Raw genomic sequence first — 24471 nt, forward strand, 5'->3', positions numbered from 1 at the left:
TATGTAGAACGTTTAAATGACAATGCTACAAAAAGTTTTAACTTTCTAGTTATTAGTTTAAGCGTCCTATATAATTATTTTAATAGTATCCGAACAAAATTATTTTCAAATCTGTATCTAGCTGAATTTTTAGACAGTTAAGAAAACCGTTCTTTCTGTATGGAAATTACTCATTCTCATGATAAATAGTTACAAGAGTACGCATTATCGTACTGAAATAACATGACTGAAAAAATAATATTTCTAACAAATTTAGATATGGGACATCCGAAAGATTTTTTTATCCAACTATAAAACTATATGTTACGAATACATGTATATATATATATATATACATATAAAATATACGAAAATGGCGGAGGCCCACTCACATAGAATAACAGTTAAAAATTGTCACGTTTAGATAGGCCTGTAGTTGTGTTCCGATCGACGAGCAGTCGAAGAGTGGCATGATGGATAGCCACAGACGCTTTTATCAATCGTTTAAGCGCGATCGTGCCTCGATTGTCAACGAGAACGGACCGACATTCACGATTTCGCAACGCGCGGATATTGTTTGTCAATGAGATATCCTGAAATGTTCCCAGAGAGTACCTCTGCGATGATCATCCGTCACCGACGAGGCGCGTCTCGTGCGTGATCGAAATCACGACGACGTGCGAATATCGAAACTCATGCCGTGGATCACACGGTAATAGCGGAAGGGATAATTATATGCGTCTCTAAAAGCGATGCGATCTCTCGAAGGAAATTATGAGGCCGTGAACATTTCTGATACCATGTTATGCCTGAGTTTCTTGATGATGCGAAAATTTCATCCAGAAAACGTAGAAACTTTAAGAAGCAAATTTTATTGATGAGAAAAATGGAATAGATAGCTTGTTATAAAAACTGATGCTAAAATATCTCTAATTAAATAAGAAGATTTCTGTATTCAAAACTGATCTTAGCTTTAAATATTCTTATATGAATTCATATTTTGCAAATTATGCGCTGAAATCTTTTTCTTGAAACGTAATCATGAGCAGAACCAGTGTAGTGATATTACTTATTAAAGTGACAAGCAATTTAACAATTTTTGATGCTGATAAGCATCTTTATAAAAATATTCATAATTAGATATTAATGAAAATCTTAAATTTACAAATCATTTACAAAAATTTTTATTTTTTATCTTCATATGTCTACAATGTAACAACCTTTAAGTATAACAATTATACTTAACACATTAAAACACACATTAAATACTCAGCTTTATTGAAAGTAAGTCATACCTTTCATTTAAGATTGCTCGCGTGCTCAACCGATACCATAACGATTTCTAAGAATACGTACCCCGGAAACGATATGCGGATACACCTGATTAATGCGCGACATAACCAACCATAAGTGCATGTCATTAACGATCGTTCATTTTTCATCGGGGTATTCACGGAGACGCGTGTGCCCGCGTCGAGCCGATGTATACATTCCCGATGAGAGATCGGGGATCGGTCTGTTGTGTTCGAATATCAGCACACCCAGTACACACATTAACCGACCGATATATACGAAGGTCTTTAGCCAACTCGCAAGCAGGAATAATAATTTCGAGTGCTCCTCACGGAGATAGATACAGACACGAAGAGGGTGAGAGGGACGTATGGGTCTTGTTTATAAACGAAGACAGACGGAATTGAAGAGATAAAGAAAGAGAGCAAACGGGAAGAGAAACAAGAGAAAACGAGACAGGAGAAAGAAGGGTTTAAGATATACGTTACAGGTGAGAGCGCGAATATCGCGTGCTGCAAACGAGCCGGCAGCTGCCCGCTTCTGGCTACACGGTCCCAGGTATTAATATGCGACTGACCGAGTGGGACCGATGCTTTTGCTGTAGAATAAACTGCTGGGCCGGTCGTATTACGTCACGTCAGCCGTACATACCGCGGCTGATCGTAGGGCCCGATCGCGTCCTTTCACTTTTTCCCTGCATTGCATCAATCTGCTACATCGTTGAATTGTTAAATTACAGTTTATATATTTTTTACGTCAAGTAGGGACGCACGTCCCTATTCAACATAAAAACGAAAGAAAGATGGTCGCATCACTCGTCTGAACTAATATATTTTATCGCGTTCCCCTATCGAATAATTATTTTTAGTCGAGCTGTATGCACGAGTATAGCGTGAAACACTAGTGTGATGAAGGAAGGAACGAGGAATTAAACGATTTTATTTATTTTATGTCGGGAGTCGTTGCTTCATGAATATCGGCCTTACACGCGAGGATTTTGAAAAGCGGCATGCGGCGACGGCGCATGGAACGTCAAAAGGTTGACTGACATGTTACCGTCTACCGCACTAATATTAAACTATCATCGTGGAAGGCTCCGAACCGCTTCTTTTCGGTTTCTTTAGCTCGTGCTCACGTGCATGTGAGCGATGGGTCACGTGAGGGCTCCGCCGGCGAGTATATGTTGATTTACCGATCGTGAGGTTCCCGATATACTTTGTCGAGAAGAGAGGTGTATTAAGCGTGCGAGAGAGCGGGCCCGGTGTTCCCTCCCTCCCATCATTAGAGTTCTTCAAGAATGAGTGCTTTTTCATTTTCATGCGCTGGCCGCCGGCAAAAAGCGAGGCCCCGTCGAATCCCGTGGCTTGATAGTTGGAAATCACATCCTCATTCGAAACGAAATATTTCGATATTTGAACGTTGATGTTACGATAGCATCATTCGTATTATTTCGAGAGCTTCACCTCAAAAATATAATTGAAATGCAAGCTAGTCTACAGCTTGAAATGAATATAAATTTTTAATACATCGTTCTTTACCGTGTTGCATTTTTCACGGATGCAGAGCAACCCTCTACAGCTGATTGCTTCAAAATTTATAACATATACATAGTATATTATAATAACAACAATTTATAATTTATACATAGTTATTGACGCTGGAGATCCGTGAGACTTTAATTTATATTTATTAAAAGGCTAATTAATTTTAAGGAATCAATGTGACATAATTCATATAAAAAAAGAATATTACACAGAAAAAAATGATTCAAACATAATGAGCAATATTGTAAAAAAAGAATTTTGAAATTCTATAATCAACTTCAATCCATAATTATTTTGATAATTTAATAAAATTATTTTTGGATCTGTCTAATTTTTTAGATACAACTTCAATAAAATCACTTTTTCCCTATAAATATATTTTAATCAGAAGAATCTAAATTTGCAGATAACATAATAAACAGCAGGTAACATAATAAAAAAATTAAGTTGTTTGACATTTTGATAAAGTGATCTATAATTGAGTAGATCTAATTAGCTCGAAGGGTTAATGTAATTTTTCAGAATTCCCCGGCATAATTTGTTTTCTAAACGCGTATCGTTGAATCACGTCAGGGAAATTACGTTTGCTTCGTGTGCGTTAACGGAAAATCCGCCATTAGTGAAGACTTCACTCGTGTACGACACCGCAAAGATGCCGCGTCACGACTTCCTTATCGGACCAATGGATCCGGCCAGGTGGTGGCGGTGGCGGCCGGGGGCATCAAGGGAAGCGAGTGCGGAAGCGGGCGGAAAAGAAGCGCGGTGAGCTGAATTAAAAGAACGACTTGTCGGTTAGTTGACTCTCCGGTTCATAGTTTTTCTCCCTTCGTGAGAACGCGGAGAAGAGCGAGAAGAACGACAAGAAGAGAGAGAGAGAGGCAAAGAGCAATCTGTTTTCAGCGCGGGATAACTCTGCAGCCTTCTTTGCTTCTCTTCCCCTGGTCGGTCCCCAGCCTATCTACCTTTCATCCCCCTTTTTCATTCCCCATTGCGGGGTTACAGAGCACGGCTCGGTAACCTCCCATCGACGATGCTTCTCTATCGCTACCGCCACCGTAGCGGGCGTAAAAAGCACATCCGAATTGAATCATTGCTGAATAAGCGGGAAAGTGGCTGCGCCGGGTGGAAGAAAATCGGGAAGAGCGGCTAACCCCCGAGTGTAGCGGAGGGTCGTTTTCCATCCGACTCATTGGAACACCTCTTCCCTCGTGTCGAACGTGCCTCTCCTCTTCCCTATCTCCCTTCGAGCATCGCAAAAGCACTTTAACCTCTCTCTTTCGTCTATTCTTTCCGCTCCACCCCACATGAAATTCGTACAAATTTTAGGAAATTTGTTCATCTGCAAATTGAGAACCCAAGAACTTCAGAACTATTCGAACGTTGAGGAGGAGTTATTTCAAATTATGCGTGTGCGTTTATATCTTAAATATAATTTATATAATGAGAATTATCGTAAGATATGTTTTACACGATTCAATTTAGAAAAGCATGCCCGCACAAACGCGTTGTCATTGCTCATTTCTCTAATCTTACACGGGGGACTCGTACTAGGTCGTACGATACTTCGCGAAAACTTCTCCAAGAAAATTAATTACTACTGGAAGATACTCCGTTTAACAATGGCGCAGCTCTCTAGAGTGGTGAAGAAGTTGAATCATTAACTATTGCATCGAAACTCCTGCGATGCCCCCCGGCTAATAAAGTACCTAAGATGATGAAAAAAAGGAGAATTTACGACATGTACATATATATGTATATGTATATATAATATATATGTATATACGTACATATACGCTAGCTGTTGAATATCAAAGGAACAATAACTCAACCACTTGAGTTAAATTATATTTTGTTATTTTTAACTTCCATGTGAGTCAAACTATAAATGAATCTATTTCTATAATTCCAAAGTCCAAAACAATATCCATATTATCGTATACATTTAGTAATAAACTAAAATTTGAATCAAATTTAACACATTTTTTTGAATAAATTGTTCAACTTAATTTATTTAATTAAATTAATGACATATTGAATAGGACCAGTAGCAACCTATAGAAATGATTTTCTCTCTGTCTCTGTCTCTGTCTGTGTGCGTGTGTGTATACTATTGTAAGAATAAAGGTAGTAGGAATTATGCTTTGTTGTTATAAATGTGCACGCATACTTACTCACACGCGCACTAACGTTGAGATAAATCTACCCTTGTAGCGAAGCGTATCGGTCGACCGAGGGTTGTTCAATTAGAACGAATCCTGCCTCCCCCCTCAGCAAAATCCAACTTGCCGTTTACATCGATAACGAAAACTTTTGACGTCGTCTCCAAGGGTGCGTACCTTGGTGTGTGCTTTGAAAACGCGGTTGTTCGGTTTTCATTTCCCTGCCTCGCGCAAATTTGGGGTAAAAATAGAGTAATTTATTGAAGAATAAAAGCGCTTTTGATTGTCAAGAACGTATCTTAATAGTCATTGACAATATCTTGATCGAAAAGATTAATGCTGTCACATTAATAAGTGCTGTAATTAAATATATATTTTTGATGATTGTAAAAATATTAATATGATTATTGCACTTAAGGTTAATAAATATATGAATTGTTAAGAAATAAATTCAAAAATGTAATACACCTGTCTCGTATAAACACTTCAACCACACTGTTACATTCGTAATGTCAAATTGTATAACAATTTGACTTATTTTTAATTTCTATAAGTTGTCTATTTCTTCTCAATTTCATAATTTTAAAAATTAACACATAATTTTACGAAATTATAATTATTTAGTTTGAAGCACAATCATAATTGATTTATTTTTTAATGCACATGGAAATTAACACAATATTATAAAATATTATTGATATTAATTACAAAATATTATTTAACTCTTATATTATTAATTCGAAGGATTAGATTATCACTATAATTGTGGTTGCTTCTAACAGTGCAGACGCTTCACTGATTCAGTAGTTGCTGAAGTTAGTGTATTTTACGGGGCACAAAAAATATTTTTATTACAAGCGACATACCGCTACTGACACGATTCGAAAGCGGTGGTTCTTTACGGTCCGCCGAATTTATTCTCGCGTGAGATCGAGCCGCCGCGGTCTACTGGTGACACAAAAGAAAAGCTTCTCTCGTGCGCCACGTCTATAATCCAGCAATCCTTGTTCTTAGCCGCGTGATTACTTCCGTTACGAAACGGCGAGCGCCTTTAAACGTATCGGGCCGTTTCATCGACTGCGGCGGATCCCCGTCGATATAGCGTCGGAACTTGACGAAGCATAGCGGTTGCTCGCGAGAAAAAAAGGTATGCCTATAAGTATACCGTTTTTTAATCTAGCCTATACGAGACTCTCTTGCGAATACTCGATACAATCTTTTCAGCAACAAGTGGTCGATTGTTTCCTTTACCTCGCGCACTCCAGTGCTTCCGTCGACTCGGACGTTTTCCAATTCCCAGAAGGTTGTCGAAAGTCTCACTCTCGACATTCTGGTGTGAAGAATTATTGCGCAGACATTAGGGTAAGTCCCGAAACATAATAGGTGTAGGAAGTCTCAAGCCTTAAGAAATTGACCAATTATAGTCGAGTATTCTTTTCATTCGATTGTGATTGATTAATTCCTTAAGGCTTAAGGTTTATTACACCTATTGTGTTTCAGGACTAACGAGTGACGGGCCGAAATTTAAGCTTCTACTGTTATACAAATCTCGTAGGTATTTTGTTTAATAAATAATTCGTTCAGAATCACATATATACATATTTCGTAGAATGCAGGGTTCAATTGGTTTTATGGGAGTCCCTTTTGAAATATTAACTTTAGACCTCAAACACAATCATTATTCACACCCCCTGCCTAATGTATCGCTGTTGCGGTGATGTATTCGAGATGAGCGACGGGACGGAGAGAAAATACGGGCGTCGACGTGGTCTGTAACCATAACCATTAGGGTACCGTGAGTTCGTCGTGCTCTATAGCGACATTGCGCCCTGCACGTGTCCGGTCGATGCGGGACGCACGTGTCACGTGTGCCCGAGGAAGCTCCATTCGGACTTGTGAACGACAGAAATCAAACGACGAGGACAACGACGTCGACGATGATGAAGGGGGACGATGATGGAAGGACGTCGTTCTGGATAGAAGCAGGAAGGGTGGCGACAAGTGCTTACACAACAAGTGCGTATCCCGCGCGCGGCAAAGTGCGACAAAAGTACGGAATGCATGTCCATGTGAACCTTGCAACGAGTCGCCTCGGAAAAGGCGATGTCATCGAACTGGGTTCTCAAAAGGGCTAAGCGTTCAGTCGGATGACACGTTTCTTCCCCCTTAGAACAGTATAAAGGTCTTTTCCTTCCTAGTGTGGGATATTAAATCATAAATAGACATGATAAAAAGTTATCGACTTTCTTGAAGTGAATATAAAATTGTAAATTAGCTGATTTTGAAAAACATCAAGAAAAAAACATTGTTTTCTTGGCATTCTATAATGATGTTATAATTAATAAACAAGTGTTTATATTTTCCATAATAATGTTAGATTTTAATAACGTATACTGTAGTTGGGAAAATTACCGCGTGGTTAGAATAAAATTAACGATATAGTCATATATATAATCATACATATAGTGTATATATATATATATATATATATATATATATATATATATATATATATATATATATACAGAGCGTGCGTTTGCGGAATATAATAGAATATAATTAATGAGCGCGCGAGTAATATTCATTAATACGAAATTAACAGACGGCCTAAGAAAACAAGGTAGTATAAGCACAACGTTACAATTATCTCATCATTATATGCAAAATAGTTTTTAACGCCGCATAACAGTCGCCAAATATTATTTCCCACGATCGTGATTGGCAGTCTGCAAGCAGTTACACGAGTAGTCAGGAACATAAAAATGGTGTCCGAACAATCGTCGCCATGCATCGAGCGCATTCAGGCGTTGGAATTTAGTCGTAACACGCGACTTACATCAATTACACGAAGGAGAGGGAGAACGGGAGAAAGACTTATGCCGTCTAACTCTTCGCCACACGAATTGAAATTCCTTCAAAGCCTCTCGGATACGATGCTTCGCAAATCGTTCATGCCTGCGTTCTACCGCGCCTCGTATCGACGCTTCGCTCGTCCGACACGAACGTGCCGGGCAAGCCACATGCTCTGTCGCTTTGATTCTCTCGTCCTGGTCTACGTTTTTCTTCGCGACTACCATAGAATACCCGGTAGAACGGGGTAATTCGGAAGCGGGACGCGCGACGCCGTTATCTGCGACGAATCGGCCGAGTTCTCTCACGAAGCGCGTACGTGCTCGCGTCTTCGGGAGTCCGCTCGGGGTTCACTTCACCTCGGAATTCACGATTTTCGGTGTGAACGGGAACTCCTCGAGGTTTCGAGGGCCATCGAACACGATGGAATGTCGTGTGCTACGGGGATTCGGATTTAAGCTACGATCTATGATTATATCATATATAAAACTCGTGGAAAAAAATAGAAAGAATTGAGAGAGGAAGACAAGTAGCAGTGAGTGTATACGTCGGAGGAATACGAAAATCGATGGTCGATCGTCTGTTTCCTGTACGCGAGTAATAAGACCAAATATTCTCACACGGGCCCCAAGCTGGGCCCGCCCTCCCGCCCGTCGTGGGAAACTTATACGTGAGTCGAACGATGCTTAAGCATCCGCCCCGCAAAACCAGCTTTCAAGAACGAAACCTTGAAGCTTTTGCGACGCAGGTGCGATTCGATTAGCAGTCTATATTTTGGTGCGCCGACATTTTTCAATGCTGCAGCTGGGACATGCCGCGCATTTGTCACGTGTTGGACACGATGCAAGGGATGGTCTCCCGCCGTATTTTAATTGGACCGATCGCTTACTTTAATCCTTTTCGCGCAAAGACGTCCATCGTGTCTTCATATCTCGTTTTAACAAGGTACCAGCCACATGTCGCCGATTGTGCGATCGTGTCATTGTGACACAATCAGAAGCATTGGCAGATAGACGGTGCTCTTAATTATGAAATTAGCACGATGCATCTCGTTTCCATAACATTCTATTCATGAATCATCTAAATATTTCTTCGAGGAAGCATCTATTATACGTTGCACAGTATTCAATAATATTTAATTGAACTGCAATCTTTGATTTCTCATCACTATCTTTGTTATTGAGTGTTAGTGCTATCATAACAGAATGACACGTAGTCGGTTTTTAAATCTAACTTAAGGAAATACGTAGTATGTTGTCAACGTTTGTTATCAACTTATAAAATAAGATAACAGTCGAAATTTTATTCAAAAATTTTAGATAACATTAATTAATAAATAAGGAGAAGTACACTGGTAATGAGAGTCAAGCGTAGTAATTGGAGTGCAACAAAATTATCAATGGTGATTTAATAATCAGTAAATAACATTAATTAACATTTCTTTTTTAAATAAAAAATTCGAAGAGATTACATTCCTGGAGCGGTAAGATTTTTTAAGATATTCTGATTTTACTATGATTTGTATAATTATTTATATATTTCGATATCTCTTTCAAATAAAAAATTTCAAAGAGACATACATTACATTTTTGGACTAGTTCTTCTGAGAAAGCTCTGATTTTACTATGATTTATTAAGATTATTATGATGCTCTGATATTACTAATGATGGCACAACGTGCGATATATACGACAGTTATTGTCATCGTGCATGACGGATTACAGTCGATCGTTGTGTCTCGGGATTCACGCGTGCACATGTATAACATGACTGCGCGGCGGAAGGAAGGATGCCAGGAAGGGCATCCTGTATCGGAGGTGAATCCGAGTTCTGATCGGGGCGGCGAAGGTGCAGGTGCCTCTAGAAACCGGCGACGAACAAATGATAGGAACACGGGAGGGGCATAAAGGAAGCGGAGGCCGAGGCCCTGCACGCGCCTCTGACGCGCCGATGCCACCGATATCTTCTTCTTAAACTTTCCTATCCGCTCATTCATGCCCAACTAAATGCCTATAATTTCGGATATGATTACAGGGCACCGTAACCAACGCCCCGTGGATTCATGCTGTCCCGCCGAGAAAGAGAGGGAGAGAGAAAAAGACAGGGAAAGAGCTCGTTTGGAAGGGGGCTCGACGAAATTGAAACGGAATGAGCCGGGGTCCTTCGGTTCGTCGATCGTTTTAAGGATGATTCTTTTCCTGTCTCGTCCCTCCGCATAGGTAACATATATATAATAACATATAAATCTCACCCCCCCCCCTTCTCCCTTGCTTCTCTAGTACCGAATCAATTGATGACAGGTGGTCCACGTGATTATTACTAATTTGCTGTAGGCTTAAACAAACAGAGAAATTGCCACGACTATCCAGGTGCCTTCTACTTCGATGCAGCCTACTGGAATGTTGCCGAGCTCGCGGTTTGATCGCTTCGGCTTCTCGTGAGAGCTTCAATTCGGTCTCTTAATTGCGATCCTATATATGGGGTGTCCGGAATACAATTTGCGATTTTTAAGCGTATATCTCTTCCATTTATTTAACGAGATAAAGAAATGCTAAACGCGTCATTATACAAAGAGATCCTTCATAAATCGTAAACTACTCAACTCTAAAACTTCGTCCTTGAATATTATATATATTATCTTTTATTTTCTTTTGAAAGGTAAAACATTGACGGAAGAAATATGAGTTTATAGCAAAGTGTCCGCGTCATTAAATCATTAAACCATACGATCGCAGCAGGATTGCCATGGTGGTCGTCGGAAGATTGAAGGATAAAGATCCTTCATTGAAGTAAATCAAAATGGCGCTCGATAATAGTGATGTATTATAATTAGCGTGCCGAAGAAGTTACGGAAGCTACGGGGACGATAGCCAAGAGCGGCGTAATTAAATATACGTTCCTTGATCCTCGTGTGACGTACGTGCCGCAATCGTTTTCACGGAATGAAATCAGCGCGTCCCGCCATATCATTATAATAATGGTTTCCACACCGGAATCCCCCCCCCCCCCCGATGTATATAGCTGTGCGTTTTATTAAAAAGAGCTGTCTGATGAGCAAATATGCATAGCCCTCCGGGCGTACTAGATAAATAGGTTCTTCAGGGTGTTCACGCCAATAAGACAAGTCTACGTATAATGATAGACGCGTAAAATGATAGACCTCTGCTTACAAATACTGAAATTGTCGAAGTGTGTTTAAGTAAAAGAGTACGATTGTACATGTAGCCTACTCACGGAACAATTCGCTAACTTAGCCTAGTTTTTCTTCGCTTTAACTCGACGTAAGTTCCTCATATTACGAATCGTATTGCTAGGATAGGATGGAGGTCTATTTTTAAAACTACTTGTAGAGCTTTTTCTTGGGAATAAGACTTATTTAAGAGAGAAAGTTGTACTCGTAAAATTTTTTTAAATAATTTATAATTCATTATTTGGTTGTATATCTTTATTTCAAAATACGACACCGTTTCAGTGCTACTATATAGTGGCTTTCCCGTTTTATAAAGATTATATGAAAGATTTAAAACAAACACTTTCTCACACGCGGTAACGAAAAAACAGATTGATTTGCAAATAATTCTATTCCGATTTTGTTCGCGATGATTGAAGAATTATCTGATGATTTTTTCTAATAACGCAGCTATCTCGTATCTGATACGTGATATTATACTTTGTATTTGCTGTATGCTTTGCTCTTCCCGCGCTTTTTGTTCTTGCTTGCCAATTCATTCGACGGATTTGAATCTTTTAAATTCGAATTTTATACGTTGCAGAGCACGTTAAAGCGCAATTTATTACATAAGATGAAAGAAGAGAGCTCTTACCTCTTGATGATGTATTAAGAAGTCGGAGGCAGGTGGTGGCGGGGGTGGTTCCGCGGCGGAGACCTCTTGGAGTAGTCCCACGTGATCCCAACAGTCTTCGGACATGTCCATGGTCGAGTCTTCCTCCCTTCGCCTTCTGGATGGATCCTCCCCCGTGGAGAACGGGGTGAGCCGAACTTCCTGTCCTCCTGCTTTTATGACACGTCTTCTTAATTTCTCTGATACACAATCGTGTACGTGCGAAGTATATAATTGAGAGAGAGAGATACTATTAGGCACAGTCACTTTCAAAAAAATTCCAGTCACGTATTCCAGTCACAACAATATCGGCGTGACACACCAGGTGGCCGGTGCACCACCGCCAAGAAGAAGAAAAAGAAGAAGAAATCCACGTATGTCAGTACTACGTAGCACACCGATTCGTCGACGACGGAATTGACGTGTCGCGTGACTGCGTTCTCTGACGAACGACAACGAGGCGGCGGCGACGACGACGGCGGCGTCGAGGACACGACGACGGCCGTCGGTGGTGGTCAGTCGGCGTGGAATGAAGTTCGCCCGCGGGTTAGGTTGGGTTAGCCAGCGAGCGGGAGTTGTGCAGCATCAGAGCGCGCGCGGCGAGAGAGACGAGAGAGGGTCGTCGCCGATGAGAGAGAGGGGGGAGAGGAGAATAGAGGGAGCAGGAGAGAGAGAGAGAGAGAGAGAGAGAGAGAGAGAGAGAGAGAGAGAGAGAGAGAGAGAGAGAGAGAGAACGCGAGTGAATGAGAGGGTGAGAACGACAGCGGGTGGGGTGTGAGGGAGAAAGAGAGAGAGAGAGAGAGAGAAAGAGAGAATGAGGAGAAGAGAGAGAGGTGTAAGGCGTAAGTCTGCCCTAGTCGCTCGCTTAACCGTGCAGGAGGTGGCGCCAATATAAACCGTACCCCTCCTCCGAGGTCCCCCCCTCCCCCCGACAAAGAGCTTGCGTATAATACCTGTATGCGTCTGTTGGTAGACCATCCCGCCTACCAACTACCGTACTGCGGGATTTGTGATCCGTGCCGCCGGTAATTATTGCGATTTCACTTATATCCCGACCCGCTTAACCCCGCGTTCCTTCCTCCGAGCTCGTGCTCGCCGAGCTGACCGCGGGAATTCGACGAGATGCCGAAGTGGTGAGATTGAGGAGGATATTGGAATCGCAGCAAAGCTTATCTTCTTTGATAGCGTCCCTTGATACGAGAATGTATATGATTTACAGGGAGTATAGATAAAATATAATATAAACACCTGAAAAATATGTTATCTACTTGTTTTATTTAATTGTAACTAGGAATTAACCTACTATTTATCTTTAATGTAGATTCTATCCTTATTGGAATAGAATCATACATGTTTAAATAATATAGCAAATGCTACAGTGCAATATTATACCATTCTTCTAGCAGAACATCTAATTACTCAAAAGATATTAGAAGGGAAATCTATTTCTCATTCTGCTCTTTAAAACTACAAATGATATTTAAATCAGGTGGTTACGTTTACCAGGAAAAATGTTGAAGTTTCGAAAAACAGGGCAATTTTGAAAAGTAGAGAAGAAAATTTCCTATTCCAATATCATTTATATAAGCAATTGAAAGATATCTTATTAAAAGAATAGTACAACATTTCTGTTGATAATTATTTATTCAAGCATTATGTGACTATTCCAACAAGGATAGAATGTGTATTGAAAATAAATGTTGATTCAAATCATCTCTCATTAATAAAACAAGTAAAATAAATAATTTCTTATTCATATTGTATTTTATATATAATCTATTTACTTCACAATTATATAGAGAGAACGATTTTGCCAAAATATTCAAAAATTTAGACAGACACATCTGAAAATAATTTTATTGGATCATCAAAAGAAATATGTGGAAAATGCACAACATGAGCAAAGTTGCAATTTTGACATTCTAACTTAAGTGTCCTATAATTATTTTGATAACAAAATTATTACTTTCTGTGTATAGACATTGTTGAAGAAACTTTTGATTCGTCATTTTGTAATGTTGATATACTAATTGGAGCAATTTGCGGAGCTCAGTGAAATTTAGGCACCCCGCGTGCGATAAGGAGAAGGAAATGTCGCACCAATAAAAAAAGTATATCCCTCCACGAAGTATATTGTGACCAGTACGTTGCTCCCTCGTATCTGCCCCGATCGCGAATATTTTACATGAGTTTACAGGGGTGTCTCAGCAACGCGAGTAACGGAGAAAAAGTGTATCGGGGAATTACGGGGAGGATGAACGAATATACGTACAGGATGTGAGTGCGATGTAATCGAACGAACGAAGGGTAGAAATGCGATATGAACGCGTTAATGCGTCGTTACTGACAGCGACACGATTCGTTCAATGGTACTTTGAATCCCTCCCTTGCATTCGAGCCTTTTCCATCGATTTACCTCGACGATTGTTCAACTACTCTTTTTTCTTTTTTTTTTTACTTCTCGCATTTTAATTCTCTCGTTACTTCAATACTGACTGACGCACGCTTAAAACGTTACTAATACTCGACACTTGTCAGTCGTTATCATTGCGTGGCGCAGTTCCATACAACTCACAGGTCACCCGCGTCGGGACCGATGATTGATGGAGTCATATATAAACGTTTGTAATTTAGCAATCTGGTTCGAATGCTCTTGTATCGATACTTTACTTGGTGATTGAATCTTAAACAATCGCTGCGCAGCAATTATTGGATGTATCACCGGATTACTGCGGAACGAAACTTTACTTAAAATAACATCGTCGTACCGTCGAAATTTGTTTTCAATAAACGTCAGTCAATAAATGTCATCGTGGAATCGTGTTGAAAATTAATTCTAATGACCAGAGATACGTATGACCAGAGATACGTATGAGCAGATACACTCATGTGCTCATACGTGAAGAGATTTTTTAAAACGATCAATAGTAGCAAAAAATCGCGAAAATTATCACGGTTTTTATGTAAAATTAATAGCGAATTCAGTTGGATACATTAATGTGCACTGATGCAGATGAAAGCTATTGTGCACAAATTGATATAAAAATGTGTATTTAACATAAATATTGAAATGGATTAAAACCGAATTAAACCGTAAAATCCTCAATACGCTTTATCGCTATATGATAAAAATGTTAAAAATCGAACGAGAAATGTTTTAAATAAGTATTTCACAAATAAATGAAAGCTATATTTAATCAAATTAAGCAGATCTTGATGCCTAATAAATTTGAACTGGATATTACAAAAATTTATGCAAAAATATTAGACACCAAAATCTACTTTGGTCAAATATATATTCTTCACTTATTTGTGCTAATAAAAATTATAATTCAAAATTACATTTCACTTGTAGCTCGAATTAGTTCAAGGTACAACGATTTTAATATGCATCCAAGTGAATCAGCTATCAGATTATTTTACGAGGGAATCAGCTGCCTCGGACTGCAAGGTTGACACACGTCTTTGGGTAATAAGTAATCTGGCTTACGTGCAAACGATTTTTGTCGCGCGACAAGCCGCCCGGCATAAAACAAGATTGCCATTAGCCGCATCGGCGAGGTGCACTTTGTTCGAACCGCCGGTCTTCAATGATAAACGCGCTGCCGTTGGAGTGTTGGCCGAGTCCTCGACTTTGTGTGCACGCGCTGCCGAGGACGCCGGCCGCCGAGGACACGTCGACCTCGACTAGGTAGGCACCGTGATAATATTGCCTATACCACTCGAAGCATCCTGATCATGAATCTTTGAAGTTCGCGATGGCTTCCGTCTGCCCGTCGGCAAATTCCGGCGCGAGGCGGGATGGCAAAAATTGTGTGCAAAACTGTGGGAAACCCAAATATACACACGCGGCTCCCCTTGAGAGAATCTTCGCCCGTTTTCTTAGCGTGCGTGCGTGCGTGCGTGCGTGCGTGCATGCGTGCGTACGAACGTACGAACGTACGTGAAGCGTGGTATACGGGTGAGCACCTGTGACAACTTCTAATACTCGGCTGACTAAACGGTAGGCTAGATCTTGTGGTACGATAACTTCCGCACTCGCTTCCTTCATCACCGAGACCTCACGTTTTTTTTAGATCCCTTCGATTCATTAGGAGCTATAATTTTTCCCAACAAAATGTTTTACATTCCTGATATTATTTGCGTTTTCAGCTGGGTCCCATCTGCCAAGCTTCTCGTTTGACATAATTAATTATGTTTTTAAGTATCCACTTAGCGATATCTCATATATACATCACGCATCGAAATAGAAAATATTCTCGGAAATATATTTATTGTGATAAATCGTTCCCTTATTTCGAAAATGACACAACTTATAAAACGTAATTTTCAAGTTATTACCGTGGAAGAATTAAATAAATGTTATCTTATCAATCAACACAAGTAAACTAATTAACTTTATATAACAAATCGTCACAACTGTAAAAAGGTGATTTAAAAAATCGTCAAAATCGACATAAGTAACTTAAAAAAAAATAATTTTTAAAGATTATAAAACGAAAATAATAAAAATGCCAATTAATTATGTGTTATTAAGAATATAGTCTTTTTACCAATATTATTTATAATTAAACAATTTCCTGTGAAGTTAAAAAAAGAAATTTTTCCCTTTTTTTTCTGAGAAACTTAATTTTTGAGTTGTCACTTTTGAAGTAAGGAAGCAAAATGAATAATGTATAATATAAAATATGTAAATATATATAACATAAATATATATATATATATATATATATATATATATATATATATATATATAATGAATCAAAAGGTAGCAGTTTGTAATTTAATTATATCATATACGAATATCTAAGAAATTATAGTAACGGTTTTAATAAATTTTGCTTTCTAAATCAGTGGATAGTCACTAATTACCCAGTGGCATACTTGGCACTGATCAATGAAGTTCAACTAAAAAAGGAAGAATGATTTGAACATTAAGAATGTTTACATTATAATTAAAATACTGATGTTTATTTTCAATCTTTCAATACCATATTCATTGAATTTATGCACTAAAACAAGGTTAATTAGATCACATAATAAAGATCAGCGAGGTTAGGGATCTCACATTTCATTCACTGATTAAATGGCATATTTTACACTGATACCAGTGATTATCCGCTGATTCAGATTTAGAGAGTATATAAAATAATATACATATGAAGAAATTGTCAGTATCTGATGATCTAAATAAAGTTCATATTGGATATTTATTTTCTGATATCTTTATAGTGAGACTATGAGTATGGTCAACGCGATGCTGCAAACACTTTGAAACGTTTTTTAATTTGTAAAATCAGTTGTAAAATTCTTTCTTCTAATTGGTCCATCAAATGCTTCAAAGCATTTGTAGCGAGATTTTGACCAGCCGATGTCTCACAAAAGATCGATCTAGGGATTCCGCGAGGCGATCTGTTACGTGGAGTAAATGCGAACGCATATACAACCGTGGCGGCGGATATCTTCCGGACCTCCCATCGTCCAGTCTAACGAGACCACCGGAGGTACGACGGCTAAAAACCGCACGCAAAAACCAACCAAAGTACGGTCTTTATACGATTCTTCGTTTTATATCACGGTCGATTCGCCGAGCGACGTGCTCCAATTACGGACGAATATATACGTTGTATATATTGCCCCCGCGACCTATCATCGCTTTATATGGCAAAAGGAGATAGAGAGAATACGCTATATGTCTCCGTTGTTTATGAGTACAGCATGAATTTACTGTTTCTTCGCTAACGTTACTCATTGTGAATAAAACGATTCCTTTGTGATGCAATTTTAAGAGTTCTTCATTAATCACAGAAAACATGAAATTTGCATTGCCCATTTGATCTATTTGCATCGATCTATCTCTATATTCTTTCCATATTCTCTAATGTTACATCTGCAAAGGATTCTGCATGCTTTTTAAAGAAACCAGTTTCTGTCAAATTGGCTAAATTTTTATATGTGACTGCTTTTATGATATTGATTAAAAGAACAACTTTTCAATGAGCATGCTCAATAAAGTTTAACTTTTATAGTTGCTAGTTAATGACCTGGATATAATAATAGGAATCATTGAAAAATTATTAGTCTATCTCTTTCGGACTAGGATATAATCTTGTAGATTTGGTTTGTTAAAAAGACTGGAAGATTGCAGAAAGGATCTAAAAAAGTACAAAAAAATTAGTACATAAAATTAGTGATTTTATATAGGAAAAACATAATTTCTCTAAAATAGCCAATTTCAATTAATAATTTCTGGAGAAAAAAATTGAGACTTTTGATCAATATCATAAAAGCAACAATATATATATAAAATTTAGCCAATTAATAAAAACAGTTTCTCCATAAGTGCGGAGTCCTTTGAATTATTATTATTATTAAAATAAACTTAGTATTTAAATATTTTTTATACAAGTTATATTATTTTTTATGAAATTAATTGGTACCTTTTAGTTAAATTATAATAAGTATGTCTCTTAGATCCAATGTTAGTAACTGTGTTACAGATTTTGATGTCATCTTCGGAGGTGATTCAGAAATATACTTTTAACGCATTAATTAAATTATTTCTATATAATTTCTGATACTGTACCACATATAGCGTAATCAGATTGCGTAGTTTTGACGTTCGAAATATCTTGTCGGTACTTACGAATCGAGTTCTTGAAAGCAAGATACAATTTTTCGCTTGGAAGGAATCCTGTTTACACTTATGAAGAACAAAGTGGCTCGCGGTGATGCGTAGAAAAAATAAAAACAAACACATTCTATCTCCACTATCCTCACGCGACGCACACCAAGCAATACGCGAAATGCGAGTGCTTGTTTAAACGTTACAATGTTGCCACCTTTGGCGACTTTCAGAGCAAAATTCAGAGCGATTTATCGACTTATCGAAAATTCTTCCTTCTTCCAGCAATACTACCAATCTTTTTCGAAACTAGAAAGGTGGCAACGTGCCTACAACGCGATCTGCATGTTTTTCGCGGGATATACGCGAGCGAGAGCGTCTCTGTTTCAATTGAAATTTAACTGGGAATCGTAACAGATTAAAATTTTGACAAGTTGAACTTTTCGCTGCAAAACGTGGATACGAGCACATACCTGACATATCAATCACTAGAATTGTGTCCCACGCGAACGGTACGTAAATATTATTTTCGTACGTCCGGAAAGGCATCGAAATCTGTACTTCATCAAATTTCTATCAAGGCTCCTATTCTTGAAAAGTATCGTATACGAAAAACTAGAGAAATGCTATAGTATATGTAACGCATACTATAGTATTTCTCTAATTTTTCATATGTGATACTTTTCAAGAATAGGGCCCCAATTCTGATCTCCGGCTTTACGAATATGTTTGCTGTTCCCGTTACTTTTTGCATGAACGTGAATATGGCGGCAACGACGACGGGCAGAAAATCAACGCGGTAGCCAGCAAGTGATTGTCGCAGCTCCTCCTTGGAATCCTGGAACGGTAGATCATACAGAGTGACCTCCGGCTCGCGCAGTTTGCGCGTCAGACGTGCGGATAAAACGCAGTGACAATGCGGCTGACTCTTACGTATGCACGAGCATAAGCATAACGTGAAGAGAACACGGGTAGATGATATCGTAGATGCACTTCGGAACCGGCGGGGCGTCGACGCGATCCTTTGTCCTCGTTGCCGTCCGCTCGTTCCTCTCCTGTCGCGATCATCTTGCTCTCTCCTTTCCCCCGAGGCTCTCGACCCCGACAGTATACATTTCGCGAGAATATCTATTCTACTCCAATCTCGTGCATCAATCCCACCGAGTTTGTAAAATTGTGTGGAATGATGCTCGTGTGCGAGCTACCGCGTTGCCGACAAGGCCAAGGTTTAAGTACACGTAGTTCGCGATGAAAGGTTACGCACGTGCGTAGAGATATCGTGCCGCCTCTTTGTGATTTTATTAAACCTACGATAATAAGACGCGCCTTTATAGCGTTTTTCATTGTCAGAACTAGTACGCATTTAATGAACTTTAAAGCCGTTATACACAAATCGATATAACTCTAAATCTGAATCAATGGATATAGTCACTAATTACTCAGCATACTTGGCATTACCATCAGTGATAATTAGTGAAGTTTAACTAAAAAAGGAAAGATGTTTGAGCATTATATAATTAAAATATTGATATAATATATTATATGATAACACAAATTACAGGAATCAAAGCCTTAAACGATCTTAAGCTGGATTTTAATGCTTGTATGATTCTTGTGTGAATTTGATATTTGCATGTTAAATTTCCAATACTATATTCATTAAATTTATGCACTAAAACAAGATTAGTTAGATCATATAATAAAGATCAACTAGATTAGGGTTTTCATATTTCATTCACTGATTACTAGTGGCATTACTTGGCACTGATATCAGTGATTATTCATTGATTCTGATTTAGAGAGAAAATATACGTTTAATAAAAATATAGAAACATGAATTAAACCGTAAAATATTCAATACATTTATTGCTATTTGATAAAATACATTTATCAATTATGCATTTTATAAATTGAGATATCTCTCTTTTACATTTAGATTAGAATAGTGTACAACAACTTTAATGAGTGTGCACTAGTTCTGTCAATAAAAAACGCTATTAAATATCCGTACATTACGTTTCCTCGATATTTTCTTTATGGAAAGGATGAGTGGAAACATTGAAAAATTGAGATAGATATAGATTTGAAAATAATTTTGTATGGATCATTAATATAATTACATAGGACACTCAAATTGGTTGCCGTGCAAGAAGCAATTTAGTTAAAGTATCTAGAAATTTAGATCTGAAAATAACTTTGTTGGTCCATCATAATAATTATATAAAACGCTTAAATGTTGATGACAACACTGCAAAAAGTTTTTTTAACATTCTAGTAACTAGATTAAGTGGTTACAATTATTTCAATAGTTCTAACAAAATTATTTTCAGATTTGTGTCTAGTTAAATTTTAGATACTTCAATAAAACCGTTCTTTCTATGTGGAATGTTACAATTTTTAGCAGTATTGTCATAACGTTCCATAACGTTCAAGCGTTCTGTAATTATTTTGATAGTCCAAACAAAATTATTTTCAGATCAATATTGAAAATACAATTATTTTCTGATACAATCATTTTCAGATTACTAATATCTATATAAAAATTTAACTAGATCTGAATTTAATTAAATTTTTACATAGATTTAGCAAAATTCTGTGTAATTATATTCTTTGTTTCATAAGAGAACATTTTGTAACGATATAAAAACTATTAATTCCTATGTAATTATGAAATCTTATAACATATGATATAATTAGAAATTTAATTTTTTGAACATGAATTTGAGCGAGATATTTGTAAGTGAAAACAAGGATGTTTATGCTGAAAAGAAGGATGTTCGTGCGACTGTTGCGGACTGCGCTCGATCATTACTCGTCATTTCATTAGAATATCGCCGATAAAGGAGGTTTAATTACAAAGGTACCGCCTCACTTCCGTTTCACGGATACATACGCGTGCAGACCTCTGCGTGCCGCACGCATATAATATATCCGCCCTTCTGGCACTCTTGCCCTCCTCTCTCGGTTTACGTGTATTTCTACACATCAAGGGTGATTAGTAAGGTCGTTTTCTTAATCACGAGACACTGTTAATAAGAGTCGCTGCTATTACAGGCGCGTGATTGTACAGCTAACGAGAGCTCAGTGGTATACACAAGGTACGCTGTAATAGTTTTTAACCCCTTTGACGGGGGGAAGGGGGGGAGGGACCGGAAGTGAATACATATTCTTTAATTTTATACCAGCCACATCGCACACACATACCATAAATATATGCGCATAATATAACGGAATAATGTCTACGTATTTGCGTAATGCAACGTATATATTAAAATTTATCAAGTTGCGATATACAAATTAAGATTAAATATTTTGGCAATTATTTTTTCTTCTTTTCTCTCATTACATCTACAATCGTATACATCTAAATGAAAAGGCGTGAGACGCGAACGTGTGATGGAATATGTATACGTCCCTTCTACTCTCTCATGTGAGGCAGTTTTAAAAGTACATGGAAAATTATGGTCGATCATAAATTAAGGTAGAATTTATCGCGTCGGTTACTAATTGGTCGTTGAATAAATATAGAGGCGCGTGTTCCGGACGGTGCCCTGCGCCGACGTTGGCAGGGACAGATTACGATTTCGCCTGAATGTCTGTTAAAAAGGTTTCGCATGAAGCGCGCGTGTCGTGCGTTTTGATCCTATCCGATCGTAAAGAGCTTACGGCGGGAAAGCGTTAAATGCACTCCGACATTGCGACGCCTCCATTAATATGTGCCAGCGTGTTTAAAATACGGTATTAAATCCAGTCGACGAGAATCAGAGACCGCCGTTCGAACGTTGAAAATCTGCGGAATAACGTGCAGTTAAAAGGCTTTTGAGAATCATCTATTCGGACACAGGTGAATAATATATCGCGAACGGATGCATTAACATGGATAGATACTTTCAAAGCTATTAAATATATATAACATTTCGTATATTTATCGACGATTTTAGCGATTATCTGAGCCGTTTATTAAACATCATTCGTGAAATATGTTTTTATAAGTACAAAAAAAAGCGCCGAGATACAGTCGAGATTAAATCTTGGTACTTAATCATATTTCTATGTGAATTAATCCATGTAAATTAATAATTGGCACATTTGAGTCCTTACTCATAACTCTAGGATATTTTTCTAATTTTTAAATAGAGTGTAATGATTTTATTTGAAATAATTTTGTATTTCACAATCTTATTTTTGATAGTTTTGTTTTAGTCATGATAAACTAATCATATTATTATAGTAAGAAAACAATTGTTCATTTGACTAAAATTTAATTCATCTTTATTTCTTCCGATGAAGAATGTATGTATTTAAATTAAACATATTATATTTGATTTAGATACATACATTCTCTATAATGAAAGAAATAAAGATAACTAAATTAATTTAGTTAAATGGATAATATTTTGTTTCTCATTATAATCATATTTTAAATGTTGTTACTTTTTATGAATATTTTAAAATTTCTTCAGTTCTTTTGAAACTAATAACAAAAAACTTCTTAGGGACTCGCGTATTCCTTTAACATCACAAAAAAATGTTATTATTTATTTAAGTACATTTTTCAATTTTAATCCTATTTGATCTTTCATTATTTATTTACGTTATTTACAAATTAAACAGTCTAATTTAATTTATTAAAAATATGTTTACATCAATTTAAAACTTAATTAGCAATATATATACATGTATACATCTATATAAAATTATTGGCTTTACACTATTTATAAGTTAAACCAGAATTATCACATTTATAACTATTACGTATTTATTCTGCATTTACAGTGAATGCTTTTATTAATACATAAAAGAGCGAATCAATATAAAAAAAATTTATCAATCGACATCCACTTATTCTCGATGGTAATTACAGTGACCGTTATTATCAACAGCATATGCGTCACGAACGCCGTTCGCGGCGAAGTCAGTTCATCCAAGATGGCGACGCCCAGTGAGTTGTCCCTCGAGGAGATTCGCAACTATTTGTTGGAAAACGGAGGCACAGCGCGCAATCACGACCTGGTGAAGCATTTCAAGCGGTTTCTGACGGATCCGGAAACACGAGGTGGGTTGCATTTACGTCGACGCATCGTGCTCGCAGTTATCCCGAGATGTGATTCCGCGTCCACATATGTGATATAAACACTGTGGACGGTCGACGACCAAGCTGCCGTGGTGTCGAACGTGGTGTGTAATGTACGATTTTGTGTTACAGTCGAGGCGAGGAATCGTTTCAAGGAGTACGTCAACACCTTGGCTACTATAAAGAACGAGGAGGTAAGTTAACGGCGAATCATCTTTCCCTCTGTCCCGCGACTCCCTGTCCGTTCTGACAGGAGCGACTTGTTGCGCGCCTGGCGCGACGTTGCCGGTTCCGCTCGCGATCAGCTGAAGGCATGCGATCAGCTGAAAAAAATCTCTCCCGAGTCGTCACATTGGTCACAAGATCTTTCCGACTGTATGTATTTTTAGTCTTAGTGAACATTCAAAAAACTTTATGTGAATACGTGCTACTGAGATCTACATCCTCAAAATGAAAGCTGTTGAATATATCCGAGAAAAGATTGTGAGAAAAGTTTTTATGTTGACTCTTTTAATATTAATATATAAATATGACTCTTTAAATATGATGATATTGATATATAAATATTGATTAATTAATATTTGTATATATAATGCTGCACTTAAAAAAAAGATAGTGGTAATAGTTATAAAGTTGATAATTATATGAATTCTAAATAGAGTTAATATATAATATATATAATTGAATAAAGTATTTTATAGTTATTATAACTATATAATAGTTTGTTTAAAAAAAAAGAAAATACTATTATAAATTTATATATCTATAATAGTTGTATCGACAAACTTGTATAGTTGTCAATATGTTTTTGTTATCAATATATATATTAATTATAATTTTTAATTATAATTGCCATATATATATCTTTCTTTGTGAAGATACTTTTTTTAGAATTTTAGTACGCATTATTTTAGTAATATCTGTGCTAAAATTAAAGTCACGTATCGAAGTAACGATAGATATTAAATATTTTTTTTATATGAAATAGATTGATCAATTTAAACTCTGGAGAGAGTATGATTTTGGCAAAAAAGAAAATGATTCTGAAGAAAGTTTAAATTTAAAAAATATATTGTTATTTTTTAATTATAAGAATACAAGATAC

General features: G+C 37.4%; 2 protein-coding genes across 8 annotated transcripts in view; one reads left to right on the forward strand and one right to left on the reverse strand.

The window, feature by feature from the left end:
* The window catches only part of LOC105147013 (homeobox protein caupolican), a 76048-nt gene extending 57610 nt beyond the window's left edge, over window positions 1-18438 (reverse strand). Inside the window, exons 1-2 of one of the 2 annotated variants that reach the window (XM_087413827.1) lie at window positions 18314-18438; window positions 11650-11840 (exon numbers count right to left, since the gene is read on the reverse strand). In XM_087413827.1, the coding sequence (XP_087269953.1) occupies window positions 11650-11760 (111 nt within the window). In that variant the 5' untranslated portion in view covers window positions 11761-11840; window positions 18314-18438. Of the gene's footprint in view, window positions 1-11649; window positions 12211-18313 lie in introns of those variants that run through there. The other variant, XM_011057715.2, reaches the window with a different exon arrangement.
* Window positions 1-24471, forward strand: part of LOC105147015 (sosondowah) — a 355053-nt gene that overhangs the window by 252150 nt on the left and 78432 nt on the right. Inside the window, exons 3-5 of one of the 6 annotated variants that reach the window (XM_087413831.1) lie at window positions 9860-10044; window positions 23176-23348; window positions 23499-23560. In XM_087413831.1, coding sequence (XP_087269957.1) covers window positions 23222-23348; window positions 23499-23560 — 189 coding nt within the window. In that variant the 5' untranslated portion in view covers window positions 9860-10044; window positions 23176-23221. Of the gene's footprint in view, window positions 1-9859; window positions 10045-23097; window positions 23349-23498; window positions 23561-24471 lie in introns of those variants that run through there. The other 5 variants (XM_087413832.1, XM_087413828.1, XM_087413829.1 and 2 more) reach the window with 5 other exon arrangements.

This window comes from Acromyrmex echinatior, chromosome 15 (assembly GCF_024713525.1).
Source record: "Acromyrmex echinatior isolate Ae372 chromosome 15, ASM2471352v2, whole genome shotgun sequence".
NCBI classification, from domain to species: Eukaryota; Metazoa; Arthropoda; class Insecta; order Hymenoptera; family Formicidae; genus Acromyrmex; species Acromyrmex echinatior.